Below are 14,215 nucleotides of genomic sequence, written 5' to 3' on the forward strand. Positions count from 1 at the left end.
TGTGTGTGTGTGTGTGTGTGTGTGTGTGGTGTCTAAGCGCAGAACAGGACTGGTAACAGAAGTGCAGGCGAGAGGGCGTGGGAGACTGGGAACTCATTTATAAAAGCTCTTCTGCCCTAGAGCAAGTCAAACTCCCTGCTGAGGAGTTGCTTTTTCTTCCTCCCTTTTGAGTCTTGTGTGCTGAGCTGACCTCTCCCCTGGCAGAGGTCAGCGCTCTGCTCACCCCGCACACACTCAGCCTTCTGGGGTTTGATTGCCTTAGAGCCTGAAGAGGAGAGAATTCTTCAGCTCTAAATTCTGAGAGAAAAGCCACAGTAAATCTCGTGAAGAAGCCATTTTTTTTTAATAAATATATACACACATTATGATAAAAATCTTTTGGGAACTGTGCAGAAAACAGAAGGCAAACATAAAAACCAGACATCATTATATAGCCCCCTCCCATAGCCTACTTCATTCTGAAAATAAATCAGGCTGGGTAATGAATGAGGTTTTAAGAAATGCAACTGAACTTAAAACACAAGGTCAGTGTCTCATCCTAGGTAATCCTTCGGAGGATGAGAAATTCTCCTGATTTTCCCACAGGGTTATTTCAGATGCAATTTCTGAACCAAACTATTTTAAAAGCGTTCATTCTTTCACTGCCCTGCCAAATGCTAACTTGAAATTCACATGCACTTTTAGAGAGCCCATTAATGATATTAACGATCATGATCAAAGGCAAACCCCAGAGGTTTATGTAAAATTTCGGACAATTATTTAGGTGCTTTAAGACCCATCTTCTGAACGAGGGTAACAATTTCTCAATGTTGGCAAAGACGAGAGGTGTGTTTGGATGTGTAGGCTCTAAAGCAGCAGAACCAATGTAGAGGGGCCTTCAGAAGAAAACAAAATACATCTCTTTGTAAGATTAAAATGTATGACTGTTGACTGACATCTTGTCTCCAAAGCCATTCCTACTCATTTACTTGCAAGTAGGTGGTATACTTCTGATTTGCAGAAAGCCCCTCTTCTAAAGATACTCAGCTGACCTTCTCTTTTAACATCTGCTATTTACATGCACACTCCACATTTTTAAACAATAGTTCTTAACTATGGTGTCTCCTGTGAATCATTATTTGATGAGCTTTAAAAATCCCAACACCCAGGCCAAACCTCAGAGATTCTGACTGAACTAGAGGCTATCCAGGTAGGTGGCCAGTGTAGAAAACCATTTTCAAACAGATGGAGAAATTAATACATGAGAGGTGTATGTTTATCCCGATGCACTAAAAGCTGTGTTTGGCACTTAAACTATTAGAGATAATTTTCTTTGACAGATGAAGAAACTAAGGCCTGGGAGCTTGCATCACTTGTACCAAAACACATAAAACCAATTAGTGGCAAAGCAGCAGCCTGGACCCAGGAATTGCAGCTTGCAGCCTCATGCTATTATGCAGTCCCCAGATCCCAAGCCCAGCCCCCAAGGCCAGGGCAAGGCATCTTTCCTGTGGGTTAGGCCAGATGGCAGGCCACCATGACCAAAACACTAGGAAGAAATGAGCTATGCCTCATACACTGCAGTGGTTCTCAGCACTGCACGCACAGCTATTCCAACCTGATACTGAAATGCTTCTGAAAAGTTATGTACAAAAGTACAGAAGTTGAAAAAACAAACAAACAAAAAACTACGGAAGTGTGCAGTACTGAAATAAAAGGCAGTGTAGATTCTGAGTAAAGATTATATCCACTTGGAAAATAGAAATGAATCCATTTGGGGACTGTCAAGATTCCTGGAAAGGAGTCAAAGTGCTGTAGTTTAATCCTGCCAAAGAGGTCTATCTTAGCTCAGAGTTGGGAGCAGAACTGGGAACAAGTCCACATTGTATGCACCCCAAAATCTCATAGGTCAATTTCATCCAAATGCTTCATGCTGGGTTTTCACTGCCTAAATCTATAAGGCCAATGGTTAAATGGAAAGCTCCCCTTTGATTATTTTATAAAGTATTCAAAACTGCAGGATTATTTCAACAAAGAAAACACTTCTTTCAAATACAGCATCATTTAAAATAGCATGTTCAGAAAAGGGCAATTTGGGTATGTATTTTTTGGGGTTAATTCACTTGTTTTTGAAGAACAAAAACCTACACACTAATTTTTTAAAACAATTGTATTCTATTCATAAAACAGTACATTTATGTCAAAATGTACTGTTTTATGAATAAAGAGTAAAATTGTTTTACGCTTTATTCATAAAACCTTAGGCATGCACAACTACTGAATTATTTAAAGAGTTTAAAACAAAACGAACGAGAAGATAAGGAAAAAAGAGCTCTCCTGGTGACTTACTGCCGTGTTTGGTTCTTTAACTTGATTGAAGAAAATTATTTGGGGGATCTGTCCAATTCATACCTTCTTTTCCCTGATCAAATACTTTAGAGTCAAACATATGGTTTTTTGATTTTTGCTCAAGCAAAGAATTAAAATTTTTGATAAGGAACTGTAAGGTAATACGATGTATGGTAATATTATGCTGCCAAAGGAAACATTTGAATATGATTAAATTCAAGCCCAGTGCCAGGTAGCTCTAGATAATTAAAGATAATTTTATCCATTCAAGTCCCCCCTGTTAAGCTGCACATTGACACATATATGTTCCCTGTTTCATTAAATAAATATGGAAACCAAATTAGAGGGAGACCTGCAGATTTCTGAGAATTTAATTATACCCTTAAATTGCAATACCAATGATGTATATGGTTAGACTTCTGTACTAGGTAATTACCTGAATTAACTTCATTTTACAACACTTAATTTATTTTGTACCAGGGAAGGCTTTTAACTATTTAAGATAAACCAATCTAATTTTGATTTTTTTACTTGCTTCAACGTGTTTCAATTCATTAATGTTTCAATAATAAGGAATGAACTCTCTTGTCTTGACAAACCAAGCATGAAAATTTCCTCATAAAAGAAGAAATTAAAATGATTTCCATATTCAAGTTACAGCACGCTGAAAAGAGAATTTTGGGTTCTTAGGAAAAGCCATTGTCACCTCCAAAGGAGGGCCACTCATTACAGTTTTGTGGAAATTTAATAGCAGGGCCTGCCAAGAAGGAATTCAAGGAAACTGGGAATGGCGACACTGTGATCCCAGGCCATTCTCTTGAGCAGAGGTTTCCTTCCCTTATGTGTTCTGCCCTCGCCAAGCTCTTTTCTGAAATCAAAGGCCACTGATATGCACAACAATCCATGCTAAAATCCAAACATGACACCAAAAGCAAACAATTACACTGTGATCCCATTGCGGTCTGCAAGCTGTATCTTGAGATCTTTCAGAGATAAGCTATATTCCCCATAAATGAAACTACAGAGGGTTTTTATGATTGTTGCTTTTTATAAAATGAAATACACTTCTATACTTCTATAGTATTAAAATAAGTGAACAAAAGAACTGAAGCACTTAGTCCCCTACCCCCGAAGTTTGCTCCTTTGCATTTCACAATTTATATGTATATCTGGATGACAGTTAACTTTTAGTGGCAAAGATAAGAAAATGTGAAAGAAAAATCATACAGATTGTTCCCAGGCCTTTCTTGTTTATGGACATTGAAATAACCTCAACACCAATATATTAAGATGTCATCTGAAAGTACATGGAAGTGGCTTAGAATCCATGACACTGAGACAGTTAGGAAAATCAAAGTTACAACGTCAATCGAATTGGATCATTGACTTCTCCAAGATTGGAGTCACAGGGACTTGAATATAACTTGGGGTAAGTGGTTGAGTAACTTGTCCTTTTTGACTGAGAATACTGACAGTGTTTTACTTTCAGATGCCAAATTATTAAGATCATTAAGAATGTCAAAGCACATACCATTCCCAACAGTGAGAACCCTTCATTTCCTACCTAATAAGCAACAACAACAACAACAAAACCCTGGCATCCATTTACCCCTTTGTACTTCCAAATATCCAAAGAATCACACGACCATTCAAATAACAAGAGATCCAGGAGTGTTTCAGACATGTGCAAGAAAAATGCTTAAAGGCAAAATTCCTCAAACACATGCCGCAGTGTGGGAACTGAGAGCCATTTCCTCTGTAAACCCTGTTAAAATCCCTTTTACATGAAGGGATGTGAGGGCTGTGAGGGAGACCCCATCTATCTAACCAAAGATGCTATTTTCCCTCTTAGATCACAGTAATGGTCATATCCCCAAATATAACAAACTCTAAAGCCAAGACTTTTCTTGACCGAGAATCATTCTAATTATTAGCCTTAACCACCAAGCCCAGGTTAGCTAATGAAATAAAAACTTCTCAATACCAGAGTGACACAACAGAGAAAGATGAGAAACAAAAAAACTTCTCAACAGAAATTTCTCTGGTGGCTCCAGCTCAGATATCTCCCCTAGTTCTGGAGCAGGCAGGGAATATTGTTCTAGTACGGATGTCATTTTAATTTGAGACTCTTTTCCAGAAAGCTGCTTCTTGGCCTATCCCCTGGGTTATTACCTGTGTCCTCCCTGTTTATAAATCGTTCTAATTGTTTCTGTTTAAGAAGATTCAATGACACACTGTGGTCCTGTCTTCAATAAAGAACACACCTAGAATACTGTTTGTTCCTAAGAGAGGGGCTTACGGTGGGCTGTGGAAATGCACATTCTACCAAGTACTACGGAGGATTCCATTCTGTGCAGTCCACCCCTATTGTATAAGCAGAGTCAGCACCACTGAAGTTAGTATTCTATTGGGCTCCCTCATCTCCTACAGAATCTCCTGATTGGGTTCAGCTGGGAGCAGGAAAAAAGCCAGAAGGGACGAGGACAGGACACCAGCAGGCAGGGCTGTTTCCAGTGGGGATGGTGAGGCTGGATCATGGAACAGGAACAGGTTTCCAGGCAGGGTTTGGAATGTCAAAGTAACAGTATCTACCTCCACAGCCAGGCTTGGTGACCAAGACTGAACTTCATGAACCAAAATGGGGCCATGAAATATGGCTGCTGCTTCATGAGTCTTACTGAGTCTTAATAAGCAGGGACAAGAGATATGGGGAAGGACAGAATGAGATGGAAGAAACCACTAATCCAGCTCAAGCATGAACCTACACTATGCCTGTTTCTGTATTCTTTTAATTTTGTTGGGCTTTTCTGGGTGATTTTTCTGCTAACTTTAACACTTTAGGGAATATACTTGGTTTTCCTTATTACTTAGGGGAGGTGCTATTTCAAAGGCCCACCTCATGTTGAACAGAAAAAAAAAGAGATGTATTAAATAAATGGACCTTGAACATTGTTTCCTTCCTGTTTCAGAATGAAATTGGGTTAAGGAAATTTTTAGCAGGTGTCCATCCAAAATAAGTCATTGCTATAATTCACTATGCAACATTTCAGCAAACCCACCAGAGACAGTGGTAGACTGTAAGGGAAGCCTCCTGTTTTGAAATCTGAATTGCCTGTGAAGCCTTCCAACTGGGAAACTGGAAACTGGTCACTGAGTTCTCGTTAGGTTCTGGTTTGTCCCAAACCAAAATCCTGGAGGTGGGCGCAAGAGGAGGGATTGGGACAGGCTTGAGCTATAGGCAACAACAAGCCTCTCCAATGTCTTCCCCTCAGGCTGGGAAGAACTGCCCATCGACTTCAACAATTATAGGGTAAGTAACAGCTTTCTGGGTAGCATGGCTGCCATACTGCAGAATCCGGGAAGAGAGTGATCCATACCCCAAACCCAAGTGTTTTACAAGTTTAAGAGAGTCCAAGGGGATGCATGTCCACATCTGCCTCCACCTGACGAGCCGGAGACCATGGCAGCCAGGCTGGAGGAAGCACCGGGGAATGTTCCATTAGTCCAGTGGTTCTCAAACTCGAGCCTGTTTCAGAATCACCCAGAGGTAGTTACTCAGCAGAGGCAGGGCCAAATAACCACATTCCTAGCACACTTCCAGACAAGGAAGCTGGTCCCAGGACCACACACGGTTCCTCCACTGCCCTACTACTCAGGCTGAGGAGCAGGAGGATGGATTGCACCCCTGGCACTGAATGGCAGCATGGTGGTACTGTCTCTGTGTGGTCCATTGCTTACTGATGTCCCAAGAAGGGGCTCATGATCAGTTTCTTCATGCAGTCCTTGCATATACTCTCCTTCCTGACAAGGTGGATGGCTCTTTGTCATAATACAAATTCTCTGAAGACAGGTATAAAATGCAATGAGAAAGTAGCAATGCTGTTAGAACAAGCATACAGCCTCCTGGTTTGAAATGCTTTGACAACAAACCATAGCCACAACACAGATAACATACTTCCTATTTAAATTAATCATTGTAATTAATTCCTTTAAAATCCCGGCATCTATACACACAGCTCTCTTGTCACAGGTTTGGCCCACTACGTCCTCAACTCCAGCACTGCAATCCTCTTTGGTGTTAGTGGCTCCTGTCATATTTCTTTCTTTTCTTGGTTGGGCTATTCTGAATTGTAGATAATCTTTCAGTGTTTGTGGCTGAGCCGGTTTGCTGTGCCTGCCCTGGGTTATTTTTCATAAGATGTCTTGAGGAGAGACTTTCCACCACATGCAACTCTTCCTTAGATGTGGTTTTTGCCAAATCTTGTTTCAAAAGTAACCCCGGATCTGACAACTCTAAAGCTGGCAAAACCCTAACAGCTTTGCTTTTTTCCACTATTATTTCTCTTGGGACTAATCGATCACTTCCAGGAGAAACTCTCTCGTGGTGGTCGAAGTCTTCCGCAGAGCTGCAGTTCCTTCGTTTCTGTTGGGTTTTGGCCACTCGTGGACTTTGTTTTGGACCAGCTGATGCTGACTCACAGCTACAGACAGGGCTCCCGCTTAGAAGCCCTGTCTGTAACTGCTCCCCAGGATGAGGTTTTTGCTGGCCACTAGTGTCTTCTGGCTGGGTCTGATTAACTTTTTCCAGCTTTTGAACAGGAAGCCCCCAGTGGCTCTCAGCTGCCTTTATGTAATCCTTTGCCTGTCCTGTGGATTCTGATGGGGGACTGGAGGAGGCCTGACCATTATTCCTCCTCCTTGCTATCTCTGCAATCACTGAGTCACTAGATGTTTCCACAGTATCTCTTCTGGGCTGCGATTTGCTCATGACACTGCTTTTTGTTTCAGTTCTTTTCACACTGAAACAAACAAAAATGATTTTATGCTTTGTAAAGCTGTCATGGCACAGTTTTCTCCAAATTCCCTCTACCACATTTCCTTCACCTGAAAAAGGAGGCATGTATCACTACCTGCCTTCTCGTCTCCCAGCAAATCTAGAAACACCCACTACCACAAGTGTATGTTTAAATGCAGATTGAATCAAGCAAAAACCTTCACATTTTCCATTATACTAGGATACACTTGCTTATCAATCATTGGGTTAAAAATGGATTTATGATGGTATTCACATTTTAACTAAGGCAAATAAGTATTCATTTCCGATATGAAGGGTCAGCACTACCTATGTTTGATATACTGATTTTTTTTTTTCCAGAAGTTGATTCAGGCTCTGTGCACACAAATGTGCATGTACACATAATTTCTATTTGTGAGTAAAGAATAATCTTTTGGAATTTCTCTCAGGCTATTTCAAGATGTTACCCAAATACAATCACCATTTAGCTGGTGTCAGGTTTGTTGATCAAGCTTACGGGAGAGGACTTAGTTAATATAATTTGAAATGTCCTGGAAGAAATTTCAGATAGCCAGCATGAAAGGCAATAAAGTACAATTGTGGAAGACAAAGTGTTGATATAGCTGTATATAAGCCCCTTGCTTCCTACAGCATCCACAACAAACAATGTAAACTTCACTCTGATGATAAAGTTAACTTTGAGCGGCAGGATAGAAGCTACAGAGGGAGAATCAGAGACTGAAGATCTTAACTTCAGTATATATTTACAGGTTTGTGAATGGCAAGAAATTTCCTCAACCACCAAAACATTGAAAGCTGAAATATTTATTTTGGCTAAACTTTAGTGTGAAAACAAATATATATATAATATTCATGTTCTTACTGTTGACAACAAGAGCATGAGGATTATCATAATTATACTGAAGTCGGAACAAGGATCTTAGGAAAGGAATGTGTTTTTTAGATCTGTCTGTAGTCCCTCCGAAAGCGGCATGAAACACACAACCAATAGGTGCTTTTCATCTTCAAAGAAAGTGTCATTAATTACTCCTTGCAACACACCTGTGAAGCAAGGACTCTATCCCCATTGTCCAGAAAGCAAGAGAGTCAGGAAGGAGGGGAGAGCAAGTACGTGCTAGAGGGGCGTTTGTGCTTCAGTTCCAGGCACTCTGTTTAATTCTAGACTTCATGTTATCTATCCGTACATAGAGGCAGTCAAAATTGAGAAAAAGGAAACATATTGCACCTACATTTCTTTCAGAGCATTTCTCCGAAGCTTTGCACTGGGAGGAAGTGAACTCTCTGCACACTCAGCAAAGTAATCAGACACTCCATGGAGAACTCTTTTTGTCTACTCGAAAAGATAACAAAGGTTCAACAAGAAATCTATTAGCTGAACATGAGAGAAAACAGTTACACTCTGAATGCCCCAATGAACACATTTATTTTTGTAAACGCTGAATGAAACTGCTCAGTGGTAAGCTATTTTAACCTTTTTTTTACCTAGGACTTGATGGTTAATTGTAACTTCTTTTGGACTCCCAATCCACACATTTCATACATTAATATGTGCCATAAACATACAAAGCTGTAATGCCAAGAATGTTGATTCCAAACCATCTGGGAACTCTTGGCCAATATCTGATATCTGTGAGGCTCAGGCTGTGACAAAAGCCCCTGAATTCTTGTGTGCGGCAGCAGCGTGCCTGTGAGCTGTTCTTATGGCAAGACCTGGCGGCACAGTGGTCTACACACTTATCATCATAAGAATTCCCCATATTTTCTCTATCTGCAAAAATAAAGAATGTTTTGTAATGCCCAAGACCATAGCAACGGTCAAATCTTTTAATATTGCTTTTTTGAAAACTGGAGTTTGTGATTCTTGGCTATTAAAACACTCAGGACTTTTTTCCTTATACTAATCACCACTCTGGTTTTATGTAATTCAAAGATTATCTGCCTATCTATCCTTTTGTGTTCCCATGGAAGCATCATAAGGAAGTAATTATAAAATGTAAAAGCCTACTTGCCTTGCCAACATTAACCCACTTTATACTTTTGGAATCTCTTCTCCTTTTGGTTATCAAGTAGATAATCCAGACAAGGTGTTAACTCCTGTCATTTTCTAAGACACTAAGTATTCTTCCCTATCAAATTTCAATAAAATGTTGCTACCACTCGAAACAGCTTTAGTAAGCTGTCAGTAGGTTCTTGCTTTAGACATTGGAAGTAGCAGTGACAGCCACAGAGCACCTGGTACGTGGCAGCCATGAGTACCATGGGTTATCCTACAGGCGGAGGAAATGTGCTTTGCCTAATCACTGTCCTGCACCACTGAGGATGGGCTCTTTGCTCTCTTCAATTGTGACTATCCGTCTCAGACCTGGCACAGTGTCACTCAAAGTCATGTCTGGTTATAATCCAAGTCAGTTTTAAGCTAGGGAACAGAATATTCTAGGTTTTATTGGATTATATTCTCCTTTTTTTTTTTTTTTTCTAAGACTTACTAGTTGGCTAAAATTAGTGACAGCTTAAAAGTCAAATAAGAGAAAGAGATGGAAAGAAATTGAGATTTATGTGTGAAACACTTCTAAACATGCCCTATAAGTACAGTAGATTTTCCCCTTACAACCACACCCTGTAAGTGCTGTATTTTCAGAGCTGAACAATTAACATAAGGAGCATGAGTCAGGCTTTGAACAACTCTGTGGGAACCAGAAAGCCTTTTGCTATTAGGAATGATGTAAATTCCCCAACGCTGGAAGAAATCCACAATGGAAGGCAGACAGGGTCATAAATAACAACAATGAATACTGCATATACCACATAAAGTATGATGCTGTGATAGTGACACTCTCTTCAAATCTCATATTAATTTCAATCACTGCCTTTATTTATTTTAAAAATTCAGTTTAAAGAGCACTATGCATTTCTTATGGGAACTTCGAAAACTCCTTTAAGAAGCAGAGCAGTCAGCTCTCATCCCAAATTCCTCCGACAACAATGAAGGAAAATGTCCTTGGAAGAAAAGGGACAACAGAAGAGGTGACAGAGTGACAGGAGGAAATATCCTGTTCAAAAAGTGTTAAATCTGTGACTTAGATTTAAAAAAAAAAAAAGAAAGAAAGAAAAGAAAAAGAAAAAAAGAAGACAAGAAAGGCAAGGCGGGGTCGCTTGCTTACAAATTAAAACCACATTTGGCAATTTGTTGAAGGAAGCATATTTACATTTCTATGAAGACTGGGTGGGCAGGAAAAAAAAGATTAGACTCCCTCTTCAGCCCCTGAGCTGTCAGGTCTCATTAAAAATCTCTTACTCTAACATTTCTAGGGTCAATTCACTCCCCTTTGTCACTAAATCAGAGCCTCCGGTGCAGCTCCCTGCAGCCCCCAAACAAGTATTCCTAAGGAAGCAGCTATCACCTGGGAACAGGATTTCCTAAAGGGAGTCATACTGATTACTAATGGCTTCTCACATCTGGCATCAAAATGCAATCTGAGGCTTATCCAGAGGCACAATGCCAAGGTACAGATATATAATGTGTGCCAGGAGGGCTGCAAGTGTTTTCTGGGCTTACGAGGAGGACCCTACTACTTTTCAGATTCTGCCATGAATAATGAACCCATCATATTTTGCAAAGAATGGAGGTAAACCCAACATATTCAAAGAGGCTACCAAAGAGTTGGCTATCCAAAGTCCAGAATGAGGACTCATTCTGAGACCATGGGGACTCAGGTATTTAAAAAACAGATTAACCAACAGGATCTCTTAGGGTCTTCATAAACGATTCCTTACAACCTGGAAGCTAGCTCTTTCTTAGGCCAAGGAATAAAATTCTGAAAGTATCATTCCTTGGTATACTCCATTCCCAGCCATCTGCCTCACTCCCACCCTACCTCCTATTTTGTTTTACTTTTCGGTTATACTTCGAAGATTTTTGATTCATAAGTTTTTCTCTATAAAGAGTGTCAATACATAGTTCTAGGGCAAAATCAAACAGAAGCAGGGCAAGGCCCTGGTTTCTAGGGAGATACCCTCCCTCAGCAACCTAAGCAGTCTAGGCAGGCCACAGGGCAAGGGGTCAGGACTTTTTGCCATCTTTGGGGGTACTCTGGAGACCAGTGAATGTACCCCAAGGTTGAAGACAGTCAAAGCACATGTCCCAGTACAGTATCAAGGGGAAGGCCAAACAGATGAATGAGTATGATGATGGGTGATATTACCCTAATCCTGTATGGGCTGACCTGGGAAACACATTTTAAATTCCAGGATAGAAAGGACTGCAAAGAGAGTCCCCATCAGGATAACTAGGTGACTAAGATATCCTTCTTGTCTCTAATCAGAAAACAGGTTGATTTGAGATGCACAAAATACTGAGCGAGGCACAGTGGTTCATGCTTGTAATCCCAGCACTTTGGGAGGCTAAGGTGGGAGGATAGCTTGAGCTCAGGAGATTGAGACCAACCTAGGCAACCCAGTGAGTCCTAATGTCTACAAAAAATTAGTCAGGCATGGTGGCGTGCACTTATAGTCCCAGCTACTCAGCAGACTGAGATGGAACACTTGAGCCCAGGAAGTTAGGGCTGTAGTGAGCCATGACTGTGCCACTGCATTCCAGTCTAGGTGACAGAGTAAGGCTTTGAGAAAGGAAAGAAAAGAAAGAAAAAAGAAAGAAAGGAATAAAAAGAAAGAAAGAAAGAAAACAAACAGAAAAGAAAAGAAAGAAATGCTATGCAATGTTTAAGTCCCAAAAGCACACTGAAACTGTGGATAAACCAAGGAGTTCACCCCACAGTGACTTAGTAAAAACCTGATTTGAACAGAACACTGTTGTATTAATGGGAGATAGGGAGAGAAGTTGGCCTAAAACAGCAGAGAAAACACCTGTTCTTGAGCTTTCAACCTCCTCACAAAGTCTGTAAAGTACAGGAGGGGCTCTCACAGGCCAGTGGAAAGACTGGCTGCATCAGAGGCACAGAGGGAGTCTTTTGAAAATAGAGATTCCCAAGACCCATCCCTGGAAGTTCTGATTCACAAGATCTGGGGTGGGGTGAGGACATCTATATTTAGGTTCCCAGGTGATTCAAAACTGCTGATATACATAAAACAACTCAGCAAGGCAAAGCAACAGATAAACAAACACAAACTGGTACAATGAGACAGCCTTTTGCAAAGTGTCGCCCGTTTATCCCGTGCATCAAAATCATGTGGGGGGTGTGTTAAAAAATGTTTTAGATTCCATCCCAGAATTTGGATCTCTAGGAAGTGGGGTCAGGGCATGCACATTTTAGGCAAGCCCCTCAGTGATTCTGATACCCAGCAGAACTACTGAACCTCTGCCCCAAAGGCACACAGAATTGATAACTGAGCAGAATCCCTCAGAATAATCCAATCAAGCAATACTGAACACTGTACCAGACATTGCTTGAGGCCCTTGAGGGAAAAGACCTCACATTCATGCAGCCCCTATCTCAATGGAGAATACAACAAACAAACAAACATATGTCTGGTGGTAATGATGTTATGAGGAGAAATAAACATCTAAAGGGCCATGGGGTGCTATTTTAGATATGGTGGTCAGGATAGGCTGTGGTAGGTAACGAGGAGGGCTTTACACTGAGACCTGAGTGAAGGACAAGCTACAGGCTACAGGAGCAGATAGGGAAGAGCATTTCCGGCAGGGGGAAGAGTGAACACCAAGGCTCTGAGGGCAGGGTGTGCCTGAAGGTGCAGAAACTGGAGAGTAAACCAGGGGAAGAGGTCAGGAGCAAGAAAGAGGGACATGTGTGTACTGGTGGTGAAAAGGCAGATCTTGTGTGACTTTTGTAAGGACGGCATAGTTTATCGTGAGGAAGATGATATGCCCATGGAAGGTTCCTAGAAGAAAAGGGACTTGACATTTTAAAAGGAATACCTTGGGCACTGTAGAGGGACAAGGTTAGATGGAGGAAGACTAGTGATGAGGCCTAGGCAATGACTGATTCATTCAGAGATGATGGGTCTTGGAGAAGGTGAGTGGTGAGGAGCAGTGGTTAGACTGGAAATATAATTTGATGGGAGATCCAACAAAATGTGCTGATGGACTCAATACAGGGAGTGGGAGAAAGAAATGTCATTGGTGACTCCACAATCTTTGGTTTAAACAACTGGATGAAGGAAGTTGGCCTTTACCAATGCAGAAAACATAGCAAATTTAGGGTCAGGCTTGGGGGAATAGGACCAAGAAATCAGTTTTCTTAGGTGTTGCTATGGTATGACTATGTCCCCTCCAAAATTCAGGTGCTGTCAATGTGATGGTATTAAGAGGTGGAGCCTTGAAGAGTTAATTAGGCCATGAGGGCTCCACCCTCATGAATGGGATTAGGTGTCTTTATAAAAAGGCTTGAAGGAGAGAGCCCTTCCACCTTATGGGGACACTGCTCCTCCTTTCCAGAGCATACAGCAATGAGACATCATCTTGGAGGCAGAGACTAGACCCTCACCAGACCCCAACCTGCTGATGACTTGATTTTAGGCTTCCCAGCTTTGAAAACAATAAGAAGTAAATTTCTGTTCTTTATAAGTTGCCAGTCTCGGGTATTGTGTTACAGCAACACAAATGGACTAAGACAGTGTAAGAGTCCTCCTAGATATCTAAATGGAGGTGCTGAGCAGGCAGGTAAGATACAAATTTCCAGCAGAGGGAAAAGGTCTGAGGTGCAGACACAAAGCTGGGAGGTCCTCAGGGTCAGTCAGGATGAGTTCTACTAGAAAATGACTTTGAATGAGTTAAAGAAGTTGAGATGATGAAGAAGATTCAGGAAAAGAGACTATGAGGGAAGTACCAGTGAGGAGGAGAAAAATCAAGACAGCATAATGCTCCTGGAGGCAAGACAGAATGACATGGAAGTGAAGAACAAAATGCCAATGAAAGTGACAACTGTGGGCCCAGTGCAGTGGCTCATGCCTGTAATCCCAGCATTTTGGGTGGCCAAGGTGGGTAGATCACCTGAGGTCGAATTCTAGACCAGCCTGACCAACATGGAGAAACCCTGCCTCTACTAAAAAAACAAAACAAAACAAAACAAAACAAAACAAAACAAAACAAAACAA

General features: G+C 41.2%; 1 protein-coding gene across 1 annotated transcript in view; it reads right to left on the reverse strand.

The window, feature by feature from the left end:
• Positions 1-321: 321 nt before the first annotated feature.
• Positions 322-14,215, reverse strand: part of SLX4IP (SLX4 interacting protein) — a 199,322-nt gene continuing 185,428 nt past the window's right edge. The window contains exons 7-8 of the mRNA XM_032295418.1: positions 8,374-8,474; positions 322-7,127 (exon numbers count right to left, since the gene is read on the reverse strand). Of these exons, the coding sequence (XP_032151309.1) occupies positions 6,407-7,127; positions 8,374-8,474 (822 nt within the window). The 3' untranslated portion in view covers positions 322-6,406. The remainder of the gene's footprint in view (positions 7,128-8,373; positions 8,475-14,215) is intronic.

Source organism: Sapajus apella, unplaced genomic scaffold, assembly GCF_009761245.1.
Source record: "Sapajus apella isolate SASKATOON/1434 unplaced genomic scaffold, GSC_monkey_1.0 scaffold33, whole genome shotgun sequence".
Taxonomy (NCBI): domain Eukaryota; kingdom Metazoa; phylum Chordata; class Mammalia; order Primates; family Cebidae; genus Sapajus; species Sapajus apella.